This window comes from Pagrus pagrus (genome assembly GCF_965226575.1).
Source record: "Pagrus pagrus genome assembly, chromosome: 24".
Lineage (NCBI taxonomy): Eukaryota > Metazoa > Chordata > Actinopteri > Spariformes > Sparidae > Pagrus > Pagrus pagrus.
In genome coordinates, this window is record NC_140206.1 from 19,703,192 (window position 1) to 19,716,466 (window position 13,275).

General features: G+C 42.9%; 1 protein-coding gene across 2 annotated transcripts in view; it reads left to right on the forward strand.

Annotated features, from left to right (window-relative positions):
• The window catches only part of sonb (SON DNA and RNA binding protein b), a 74,455-nt gene that overhangs the window by 34,257 nt on the left and 26,923 nt on the right, over positions 1–13,275 (forward strand). For both annotated transcript variants that reach the window (XM_084347021.1, XM_084347022.1), the window contains one exon: positions 12,427–12,644. In XM_084347021.1, coding sequence (XP_084203147.1) covers positions 12,427–12,644 — 218 coding nt within the window. The remainder of the gene's footprint in view (positions 1–12,426; positions 12,645–13,275) is intronic.

Here is a 13,275-nt window from a genome sequence, read left to right on the forward strand (position 1 = left end):
TTTGGCATTTGTTGACAGCGGATCAATTTCTAATATGTCAGAGAGTAGTTTTATGCAGTCCGTGGGAGTAAGAAGAAGGAGCTGTAGTGTTGTGTATGTACAAACCACCAAGGATAAAACTGAAAGTACTGAAAAACACTTTTGAAAACGGTGGACTGAAAGTCCCAAATGTTCAGTACTTCTAGAGGGCAGCACAAATTAGAATGGTCTGGACTTGGCAAGCAGAACAAGCCCACCCACCTATATGGAAACAAATTTCCCAGCATCACCTTAAAAAGTTGTAATTGGATTAAGTACCAGTCTTTTTAAAACCGAATAAGATGACCCATATAGCACTTAGATATACCATGACTTGGATGACGGATGGATGATGATATTCACTAACAGATCCAGTACCATATGCCAGCTACTTGAATTCTCTCCTGGTTATAAAAACAGACCCAATCACTATCCATACATAGATCCATACATCCTGTTAAAGGGATTCTATCTTATATTTACTTAGGAATTTTTTCACTTATAGTGCCAATAAAAAGTTTTCACCCTCTTAATTGTTTTTCCCCAAAGTGAAAACAGATTTCTACAAAGTTATGTCAATTAATTAAAAATATATAATGATAAGTGATTGCATAAGTAGTCACCCCCTTTAGTCCGTATTTAGTAGATGCACCTTTGGTTTTAATCACAGCACTGAGGGGTGGTACATCTGGACACTGCAATTTTACTCCATTCTTCTTTGCAAAACTGCTCAAGCTCTGTCAGGTTGCACAAGGATTGGGTGTGAACAGCCCTTTTCAAGTCCAGCCACAAGTTTTTTTATTTGATTGAGGTCTGGGCTTTGATTCAGCCACTCCAGAACATTCACCTTTTTGTCTTTAAACCATTTCTGTGCAGCTTTCACTGTATGCTGTATGATAAACCTTGCTTTGGTACTTCTGGCGGCGGCGCGACCGGTTCGCTGCAACCCCCGAGAGCAAAAACAGTGTTATTTATGTGTTATGTCTTCTAAACTGCAACACCCCGATGCAGGACCACAAGTCTACCATCGTAGTTTACTTCTCGGACTTAAACACTGCCCGGCGGTGTTATCAACGATGATACTGAACAGACTACAGGCTCTTGGCTTGCTTCACCGAGCAGGCCTGCTGGCAAGGGCCGGGTGAGAAGGAGCATTGCGAGAGAAGACGGAAGAGGGGCAAGAGAGCCAGTGTCCGTGCTAGGCTAAGAGCTAACGCTAGCCGGCCGGCTCTCCCATCCATCCTGCTCTCCAACGTCCGCTCCCTGGAAAATAAACTGGACTACATCAGACTACAACGGACCACTCAACGGGACACTAGGGACTGCTGTGTGTATGTTTTTACAGAAACATGGCTCAACGACCGAGTCCCAGACGTGGCCATTCAGCTAGATGGACTAGCCTCGCATCGAGGTGGAAACCGGAGGTGGAGGACTGTGTGTTTACATTAACATGGACTGGTGCAACAACTCTGTCCTAGTCTCCAATTCCTGTTCATTGCTGGTGGAATACGCAATTGTGAGATGTAGACCCTTTTATTTGCCAGGAGAGCTCCCTCCCTGCACATTGTAGCTGTTTACATTCCTCCCAGTGCTAATGCTAAGGAAGCGCTAGCCGCACTGTACGGGGCCATCAGTGATCTTCAAAACAAACACCCAGAAGGACTGCTTATTGTCGCCAGAGATTTCAACCATGCAAATCTCAAAACTGTGAGAAACTTCCTAAATTCCACCAACATGTGGATTTTGCAACGAGGGGCAAACATGCTGGACCTTGTTTACACCACAATACCCTGTGCACACCGGGCCGAGCCCCGCCCCCACCTCGGATACTCAGACCACATCTCCGTGAAGCTGATCCCAGTTTGCAGACAGCTTGTCAGAGGCTCCAGACCAGCAAACAAACAGGTGAAGACCTGGCCGGAAGGAGCCATCTCTGCCCTTTAGGACAGTTTTGAGTGCACTGACTGGCAAATGTTTAGGGGGGCAGCAACCACCAATTGCTCCACTGACCTGGAGGAGTACACGGCATCAGTAACTGGCTTCATCAGTAAGTGCATTGATGACGTCACTGTCATCAAGACCATCACCATGCGCTCAAACCAGAAGCCATGGATGACTGCAGAGGTACGTGCACTGCTGAGAGCCAGAGACATAGCCTTCAGAGCAGGAGATAAGGAGGCCCTGAGCACAGCGAGGGCAACACTGGCCCGGGCTATCAGGGATGCTAAACGAGCGCATGCCCAGAAAATCCACGGCCACTTCAGAGACACACGGCAGCTGTGGCAGGGCATCCAAGCCATCACCAACTACAGGACAACAACACCGGCCTGTAACAGTGATGCCTCCGTGCCCAATGCGCAGTGAACGTGTTCTACACCCGGTTTGAAGCAGAAAACGATGTGGTGGCGAGGAAGAACACCCCCCTCCTGGCGAACAAGTGCTACGTCTGACCACCGCTGAGGTGAGAAAGACTCTGCGCAGAGTCAAACCGCGTAGGGCTGCTGGCCCAGAAGACATTCCCGGGAGTGTGCTCAAAGGATGTGCAGACCAACTAGTAGATGTTCTCACGGACATCTTCAACATCACCCTGAGCAGTGCCACCGTCCCATCATGCGTTAAAACCACCACCATTGTCCCTGTACCCAAAAAGTCACCTGTGTTCTGCATCAACGACCACCGCCCCATCGCACTCACCCCTACCATCATGAAGTGCTTTGAGAGGCTGATCCTGAGGCACATAAAGAACATTCTGCCCCCCACCCTAGATCCCCTGCAGTTTGCGTATCGAGCCAACCGCTTCACCGACGACGCCATCACCACCACCCTCCACCTAGCACTCACCCATCTGGATAAAAAGGACACTTACGTCAGAATGCAGTTCATAGACGCTTCAGTTCAGCATTCAACGCAATCATCCCCCAGCACCTGACTAGGAAGCTGAGCTTGCTGGGCCTGAACACATCCCTCTGCAACTGGATCCTGGACTTTCTGATGGGGAGACCCCAGACAGTCCGGATCAGGAATAACATCTCCAGCACCACCACACTGAGCACAGGGGCAACTCAAGGCTGTGTGCTCAGTCCACTTCTGTTCACACTCCTGACCCACGACTGCACAGCACTACACGACTCGAACCACATCATCAAGTTCTCCGACGATACAACCGTGGTGGGTCTCATCGACAAGAACGACGAGTCATCATACAGAGAGGAGGTGGAACAACTGATAACCTAGTGCAAAGTCAACAACCTGTCCCTGAATACAGACAAAAACAAAGAGATGGTTGTTGATTTCCGGAGAACACAAAGGGACCACAAGCCACTGGACATCCACGTCTCCTCGGTGGAGATCGTGAAGAACACCAAATTCCTCGGTGTCCACCTGGCGGAGAACATAACCTGGTCCCTAAACACCGGCTCCACCGTGAAGAAAGCCCAGCAGTGTCTCCACTTCCTGAGAAGGCTGAGGAGAGCCGACCACCCACCCCCCTTTCTCACCACGTTCTACAGAGGGACTACAGAGAGCCTCCTGGGTAGCTGCATCACTGCCTGGTTCGGAAACTGCACCCAACTGAACCCCAAGAACCTGGGGGTCCAGTTGGGTAATAAACTACGTTATTTTCTTGGTCTTGAAGCAAACCAAACTTTTCCCAGACGTCCGACTTGGCCCTTGATGATGTATTTTCCACAATTTCATATTCTCCACTCGCCAACTTCAATTTTATGTCGTCCATTTCGCTCAGCAGCTAACTGGCGTGGGCGCCTCAGTGACAGTGGCCGTGAGTCGTGACGTTGTTTATTCAGCCAGAATTAGTGTCACGCAAGTGTCAAGTCACTGCTTTTCACAATAAAATGATGAAAATAGTTACCCGCCGTCCCGCCCGTGTTAGTTCAGTTCCGCCCGTGCCTGTACCCGTTAATTTATACAAATATATTTTTTAACAGTCAGAAACTGTACCCGCGGGTACCCGACCCGTTGCAGGACTCTGGTGTGGAGGACTCACCGCTTTTCCACCACGGAAAATGGTATATTTCTTTACATTGTGTTATAATTTGCTTTACTCTAGTGTTTGGAGAGCAGTGTTGTTGTGAGGCTGGTCAGACTGTGTCTGAGAGGGGGCAGTTTGCCTCAGTACCAACTGACATAGGGGACTCTTTTCTGGGCTCAGCTCTTGAGTTTGGAGGGCTTAGAAGTGGAGGGTGTCTCGGGGGCTGGATTTCAGGTGGTTAAAAAAGTTGACCGTTCTCTTTTGAATGTTAATTATCAGTGGGTATCTGCCTAATTCTGCTCTACATGCATTTGTTGGTGTGTTTCTGTGTACGTGTAAAATGTGTTTACACGCAGAATTCTGCATGTAAAGACTCTGTTGGATGTTTGTCCCAACGGGTATAGCTCTGATGACTGAGTGGACCCCAGACTTCACTACCGTACAGCGCAATAGCCTGGATGACACTATCAAATATTTTAAGCCAGATTTTAACTGGAATTTGGAAATTCTAAAATTTTCTCTTAAAGCTGGAGTGTGTTGGAAGTTATTTTAGGCGTCATTTGATCAAAAATCAATAATAATCTTTCAGCATATTGTAATTCATAGTGTTATGACAGAACACTGGACTTCTCTGTCTCCTCTTGGCTCTGTATTCAGGCTTTAAAAAATCAATGCCGTGACGGCAGTGTTCAGCCAATCACAGTTCATTTTACAGAGTAAGCTGTTTTGGGCGTTCCTATTGGTTGCTCGACCAAATTCGATGCGCGTTCACCTTCCATCGGTGGTGAAGGTGCAACGGCGGACGTCCCGGCAGGAAAAGCCACTACCCCGGCATTACCAAAAAAACGTACACGGCTAAGCAAGCCAAAAAAAGGAAGACTGACGTAGAGAAGCGAGAGTCTAAAAGGGAAAGTGACAATAGACAGAATAAATCATGTGTAAACATTGGAAAAGCATATCCGAGGTGGAGAGAGCTTAGCGATAGCATCGGGCTGAAGTTGGATACTGAGCTTGCTGTCCTTCTCCTGGACAGGTGAGCCTCCAATTTAAGTTTTACGTAGCTGATAATCTAAATGTGTGGTAGTAATTGGCTGTGTAGTTGAAATGACCGTGAATCTAAAGCAGGCGGTTTGTGGTCACAATTGATGAGTAATGTTGTGAGTTGATTAGCTTTATGCTAACCGTAGCCAAAGGCTCACGACAGCTACAAGCAAGTCAAAGTCGACGTCAAATTTATTGTCAATACCGTTATATATACACGACATACAGAGGACGTGTGCCGTGTAAATATGGATGTGACAGTTATTATTTATTTTCAGGTTACCGTGAAAAGAAAGAATTGTCTGAATAAAGTGGTTGTCTCCGATAGTCCGTGCATGTGGGTGTAATTGTTTACTTTAGCGTTATATGTTGTTTTACTATTCTTAGCATTCACACCTCTTTCCCGTGATATATAAGTGTTGCTGTTGTCATTAGATTATGCTGTATAAGTATCACGTCAGAATGACAAATATCGTGGCTTTATTAGTGCCAGACATGTAGGCTATGTCATGCTGAGACGTTAGCAAGAAATAATTGTTGTCGGTCTCTATCACGAGAGAAAGGTAAAGTACTTTCTTACCTGTAATTCGGCCATGGCAAGTGTATGACAGAAAAGTTCCGACGTGAATATTTCAAGTGCCACAGTCACGCGCGTCCACGAGAATTCAGGCAAAAGACGGGTTGGAGCTACGGAGTCGAAACAGGGAGGGGAGCATGTAGGGCTCTTCGAGCTTTTTCTTTTAGTGCATTCGCTGCCATGTTGAAACTCCCTGATGCTGCTGCTATAACTCATGCTATGTTCAATGATATGATTATTACGGTAACTGGGGCGTTTTTGAAAGATCATGACATTAGTTTTCTTCATATTTACTGCCAGGGCCCAGTTCTGACAGTACTTTTCTACTATGTCCAGCTGTTGCTGTAGTCCTTGTTCAGTAGGAGACAGTAGAACACGGTCATCAGCATAAAACAGAGACTTCACCAATCTAGCTAGGAGGGAGAGGCCAGGAGCAGCACATTGATCCAACTCAACAGCAAGTTAATTTATATACACGTTAAATAAAGTCAGACTTAAATTGCAACCCTGGCGTACACCTCTTCTCTGGGTGAAGAATTCAGTTTGTTTGTCTCCAATTTTATCAGCACACATATTTTCCAAATACATTGATTTAACCAGATCGTACATTTTGCCCCCTATACCACAGTGTAGAAGCCTGTAATAGAGCCCTTCATGCCAAATAGAGTCAAAAGCTTTCTTGAAATCAATGAACAAGTGAATATCTTACCATTTTTTGTTTGGTGTACATGTTTGTTAAATAAAGTGTGAAGGGTATATACATGGTCGGTGGTGCAGTGTTTTGGGAGGAAGCCAGTTCGACTTTTACTTAAGATGGAGTGTTCCTCAAGGAAATCTAGTATTCTTTTATTTAGAATACTACAGAATAATTTACCTAGACAGCTGCTGACACAGATGCCACAGTAGTTATTAGGGTCTGACTTGTCCCCACTCTTATGAATGGGGGAAATGAGCCCTTTGCACCAGATGTCAGGAAAACATCCTGACTGTAATACAATATTGAACAGCTTTAACACTGCACCCTGCATCTCTGGGGTGCTGCATGGGGTGCACAGAATTGATTTTGATTAATGGCATTCTCAATATCTTCAAGTTTCATGTGGGTATAATTTTGTTTTTTGTTCCTAATTGTACATTTATATTTCTTTAAAATTTCATTGTATCTAATGCGTAAGGCTGGGTTGTTTGGTTGGCGATGTTTTTCATTTCCTATTTTTCTCAGGTCTTTTCTGACGGTCTTGCATTCTTGATCAGAACATATGCCAGCGTTTTGCCTTTTAGCAGGCTTCCGTTTTTGTTTTATGAGGTCAGCTTTAATAGCTGCCTTATGAAATATCATATTGATATCATCGATTGCCTTGTTTACACCATCTCTGGTGGAGACATATTGGTTTTGGTCATATATTGATATGTCATTCATCAGATCAGATGAGTTCAAGGCCATGATGAATTTGACTCCACTGTCTGGGGCCCATCTGTAAGTAGGATTTAATTTAAACAGCTTACTGGGTTCCTTTTTTGCATCACTCATTTGATCTGAGAATTTACATTGTGTTATAACTTGCTTTACTCTGAATCTCTCTCTCTCTCTTTCTCTCTCGCTCGCTCGCTCTATATTCAATTCAATTCAATTGAATTGATTATTCAATTATGCAATTCAATTGCATATATATATACATGTATATATATATATATATATATATATACAGTACAGACCAAAAGTTTGGACACACCTTCTCATTCAATGAGTTTCCTTTCTTTTCATGACTATTGACATTGTAGATTCACACTGAAGGCATCAAAACTATGAATTAACACATGTGGAAATATGTACTTAACAAAAAAGTGTAAAACAACTGAAAATATGTCTTATATTCTAGGTTCTTAAAAGTAGCCACCTTTTGCTTTGATTACTGCTTCGCACATTCTTGGCATTCTCTTGATGAGCTTCAAGAGGTAGTCACCTGAAATGGTCTTCCAACAGTCTTGAAGGAGTTCCCAGAGATGCTTAGCACTTGTTGGCCCTTTTGCCTTCACTCTGCGGTCCAGCTCACCCCAAACCATCTCGATTGGGTTCAGGTCCGGTGACTGTGGAGGCCAGGTCATCTGGCGCAGCACCCCATCACTCTCCTTCTTGGTCAAATAGCCCTTACACAGCCTGGAGGTGTGTTTGGGGTCATTGTCCTGTTGAAAAATAAATGATGGTCCAACTAAACGCAAACCGGATGGAATAGCATGCCGCTGCAAGATGCTGCGGTAGCCATGCTGGTTCAGTATGCCTTCAGTTTTGAATAAATCCCCAACAGTGTCACCAGCAAAGCACCCCCACACCATCACACCTCCTCCTCCATGCTTCACGGTGGGAACCAGGCATGTAGAGTCCATCCGTTCACCTTTTCTGCGTCGCACAAAGACACGGTGGTTGGAACCAAAGATCTCAAATTTGGACTCATCAGACCAAAGCACAGATTTCCACTGGTCTAATGTCCATTCCTTGTGTTCTTTAGCCCAAACAAGTCTCTTCTGCTTGTTGCCTGTCCTTAGCAGTGGTTTCCTAGCAGCTATTCTACCATGAAGGCCTGATTCACACAGTCTCCTCTTAACAGTTGTTCTAGAGATGTGTCTGCTGCTAGAACTCTGTGTGGCATTGACCTGGTCTCTAATCTGAGCTGCTGTTAACCTGCGATTTCTGAGGCTGGTGACTCGGATGAACTTATCCTCCGCAGCAGAGGTGACTCTTGGTCTTCCTTTCCTGGGGCGGTCCTCATGTGAGCCAGTTTCTTTGTAGCGCTTGATGGTTTTTGCGACTGCACTTGGGGACACTTTCAAAGTTTTCCCAATTTTTCGGACTGACTGACCTTCATTTCTTAAAGTAATGATGGCCACTCGTTTTTCTTTACTTAGCTGCTTTTTTCTTGCCATAATACAAATTCTAACAGTCTGTTCAGTAGGACTATCAGCTGTGTATCCACCTGACTTCTGCACAACACAACTGATGGTCCCAACCCCATTTATAAGGCAAGAAATCCCACTTATTAAACCTGACAGGGCACACCTGTGAAGTGAAAACCATTTCAGGTGACTACCTCTTGAAGCTCATCAAGAGAATGCAGAGTGTGTGCAAAGCAGTAATCAGAGCAAAAGGTGGCTACTTTGAAGAAACTAGAATATAAGGCGTATTTTCAGTTGTTTTACACTTTTTTGTTAAGTACATATTTCCACATGTGTTAATTCATAGTTTTGATGCCTTCAGTGTGAATCTACAATGTCAATAGTCATGAAAAGGAAGGAAACTCATTGAATGAGAAGGTGTGTCCAAACTTTTGGTCTGTACTGTATATATATATATATATATTATGTGGTGTTGTTTTCTCAGTTACGTGCACTTCTTTATGAAGCCTGTGGAGATGTCCTGCCATATTTGTTGTGTTGCCTGTGGACGTGTATGCTACACGCGCACAGCAAGCAGACGGTGGTGTGGCGAAACACCGCAGGTTGGTGCGGCGGTTTGGCAGTGTCACTGTTGGCAACCCCTGCTGATCTGATCAGTTTTCCGAAAGGCGAAGCTGCTATGTTGTGCTTCTAGCATGTTGGACCTACTAGTAATTGTTTGTCCTCATCAACAGATTAAATATAACAGTAAAGTCATTACTGTCATAACTGTGAGGCACAGGGGTGGTTCCTCATATGGGCAATATGGGCAGCCGCCTAGGTAGATGGATGGATGGATGGATGGATGGATGGATGGATGGATGTATGGATGTATAGATAGATAGATAGATAGATAGATAGATAGATAGATAGATAGATAGATAGATAGGCATTAAAATCTAAACAAAACAAATGTCAATCTAGAGGGGATGCCCAATGACAGCTACTTGGACAATAAACCAATAAACAAATGCCTCTTCAGGGATAATCAAACTGAAATGTGGTCCTACAAGCTCTGAAGTCCCCAGTGAAATAAAATGTTAAAACTGAAGGTGTATAGGGACTTGGGTTTCAAGAGGTTCAGTTAAGATAATTAATTGTTATGTCATGGACATAAGTATGATGATTATATCAATTTGCCAAATAAGGAAAGTTTAACACACAAACATTTTTTTAAACATTTTATTTTTCCTTTTTCAGGACAATACCTCATCCAGTTTATGTTATACTAAAGCCTCGTATCCCACCAAGTACTTTCCATATAGTACTTTTTGAACTCATACATAACACGTAACCGGTGTTCCTAAACTCGAGATCTGTTTGGGGTATTCACTGCATACAGTACACGTTTTTGGTTGTCACTGGGGCTTCGGGGGGTAACCCCTTTTACTTTTCTAGCAGTTCGGGAAACAACAGGGAAGAATGGTCTGCCCTGGAGAAAATGCTTCATTTTTTAACTGACTGTGACCTAATACTGCCAGAATATATAGGGCCAAAAAACTGTTTACTTTTACTTTAACTACTTTTTTGTTGCTGTCTCTGTCTCTGTCTCTGTCTCTGTCTCTCTCTCGCTTTCTCTCTCACAACACAAACTTTTTGTGTAGGCTACAGCTGAAAAACACACATTGACTGCTTCTTGGTGGTAACTCTGCCTAAGCTGGACATATTCTCTACTGATTTGCTGGTGTGCACCTATTAGATTGACCAATTCAGTTCATTGAAATGATTTGGGCGTCTACGTTGTTCTTAACATATCCTTAGGCATAAAAAATGTTGGTTGGTTCTGATTGCTTAAAGTTGTTTGTTGTGCAATGATGTAGTGTATTGGTTATAGCTAGCGAGTAGATTGAGTTTTCAAACGCTTCCCAAACCTGATAGTTTTAATATGACATTAACGGCCACTAGATGTTGCACAATATTACCAGCATCTCAGACCAAAAGTGGGCACGCTTTTGATCTGAGACCTCCCTCCGACTCAGAAACAACTGGATTGATAAAAACAGTAGTTTTACGTCACAGATGATCTAAAAACAAACTTCATTCAAACTCAGGCTTTCATAGTTCCAACAATCAACAACCCTTAATTCACAGACTAAGATGTGAAAATATTCTGGATCGACATGCTTTTGCATGCGTTTTTTGTTTGTTTTTTTGATCTGATGAGTGAATCCATGTAATATAATTATTACCCTGCTAACTGTCCTGCTAATGCTAACTACCTAAAACATCAAGTAAAATTTGTGTTGAATGGGCTCTCGCACTCCCGCACGCATCTGGATGTGGGACAGCTGCAGCCTTTTTGGCAAACATCGACTGTTCCGCATACAGTACCTCTGAATTTTCATGTGTTTTGTGCCAAGGAGTTCAATCTGACTTTCTGTGTCAACTATGTGCTACAGAACATTCACTGCTTACATATTTGGGTTAAAGTATATTAAAGGTAGACCACACCATGATTGATTTTTGATTGACACAAAAGGTTTACTTTCTGATGCCAGTAGTCAGCGGAATACATTGGTATAGAAACTATCATTTCCATGTCAACCATGTTGGTTTGGGACAACGTACACAATGTATAATTGACTTACAACATCATGCTGTTTACTGCTTACCTGCAGTCATACTAAAATTAGAAATGTGAAATGAAGTGGCTGGGGATACCGTGGGTGTCTACTTTGTTTCAAATCTTGTAGGAGTTGCTATTGAGCCATTTGGCTTGAATCCTGAGACCCACATCAGATATCAAGGTTCCCTAGTTTTTACATATGTGACAAGTTTCATGAGTTCTTTTAGCATCCCTCACCCCATAACAACAACTTCCTGTTTCATTGGGAATAATACTTTGCCAAGGTAATGCAGTTTTGCTGAAGACTCAGAATCTGGAATGAAACATCATTTAAGGCTTTACTAACCAAATTTGAGTTGGATCTGATTAACCTGGTCAGAGTAATTTAGTTTAGTATAGAGCCTGTAACTTCTTTTGCCAGTAGTGTCTTTATAAATACATTTTTTTCCACAGTTTCACGGTGAGGGACTCACATGCAACAACATGTATAAGCGGCAGGATAAGCTACCAAAACAAAGAACAGAGAAACTCTGATTTCATACACAGTGTGACGTTATTCTGCTCAGGACAGTTACTTCACCATATCTTTATATAGCAAATAGTACGTAATATTAAATGTTCAAAATAGTAGCAAACAAAATCAGAAACCTTTAAATTAGTCATATCTCTGTTACATACGTTCCACTACTATTATTGTAATGCATTACTACATACTATCCTTACCGTTAACCACTGCTACTGTTATCACTAGTAATCACATTTCCATGTGCATTTCATTATTATTGCTGTAATACCTCTTTATGTACTTTCATTCCTGTCAACCATCCATTATAATTGTGATCTCGTTGATCTGCTCTGTACATGCGACATCTATTGCACGTCTGTCCGTCCTGGGAGAGGGATCCCTCCTCTGTGGCTCTTCCTGAGGTTTCTTCCGCATTTTTTTTTTTCCTGTTAAAAGGGCTTTTTTTGGGGGGCAAGTTTTTCCTCACTCGAATCGAGGGTCGAAGGACAGAGGGTGTCGTCTCTGTACAGACTGTAAAGCCCTCTGAGGCAAACTGTGATTTGTGAATTTGGGCTATACAAATAAAATTTGATTTGATTTGATTTGAAATTAATTTGGACTCTGAATGCAGTGCTAGTTACATACAAAAGGCTGTCTCACACAACCAAAGTAGGTTTGAAGCCATTGGTTCACATTGATACGATACTATTCTATTTTATCCACAATAACTGTATTGGCTCAACAACCTGCCTTTCTCACTGTGATGTTGCTTTATCCTTCCATGATCTCACTGATGGTAGCTCTTTGGAGAAGAGGGGAGCTTTGGATGAATCCAACCAGTCCAACCAATCACCTTTAAAAGGCCTCCAATTGTGTCAGCTGGCCTCCAGCCCTACCAGAAGAAACATCAGAGCAGTGGAACTAACAGAGTCAGTTACGAGGCTGCAGAGTCCTGACCAGAGTGAAAAGCTATCCAAGAAAAAAGAAGAGCAAGCAGAGGACACAGCACAACAACTAGGTAGGTCCTGTTTGATGACATTGTAGGGTCAGGGTTTTTTCTCGCAGCCCGTTATGAGATCCAACCAGTAAAAATATGATCAACTAATCAACCCAGCCTGTCCCACAAAAAATGTATGTATTATAATAGCACAAATGTTAGGACTGAGGATTAGAAAGGCAAAACCCATCGTGTTCTCCGAGGTGCTGATCCTGCTGCTGGGTCCACAGTTCCAGGATTTAACCTATTTTGACCTGCTTTACCCCTTACACCACAGCCCTGAGCTTAGTTATTCAATTTTCTGCCAGTCTATTCTTTCACTCCATTACATTTTGGGGGCAAATATTGTACTTTTTACTTCACACTTTACTTACTTTACAGATTGAATGCTGCATGAGAGCCAATGAGGCACATTTTAAAATTGATTTATTCTATGGGAAAATTATTTAAAAAAATACTGATTCTAATAATCAGAAAAATGCTGAATATCAGTTCTAATAAATGACCAGGCTCATAATCAGACATCCAATAGTATACAGTGTGCATACATGTAAATATATGTATAATTTTCTTTTACTCGTACTTTTGATTGTACATTTACTGCCAGGAAATTACTTTTGATACTTAAGTAGCTTTAATATCAGATACTTAA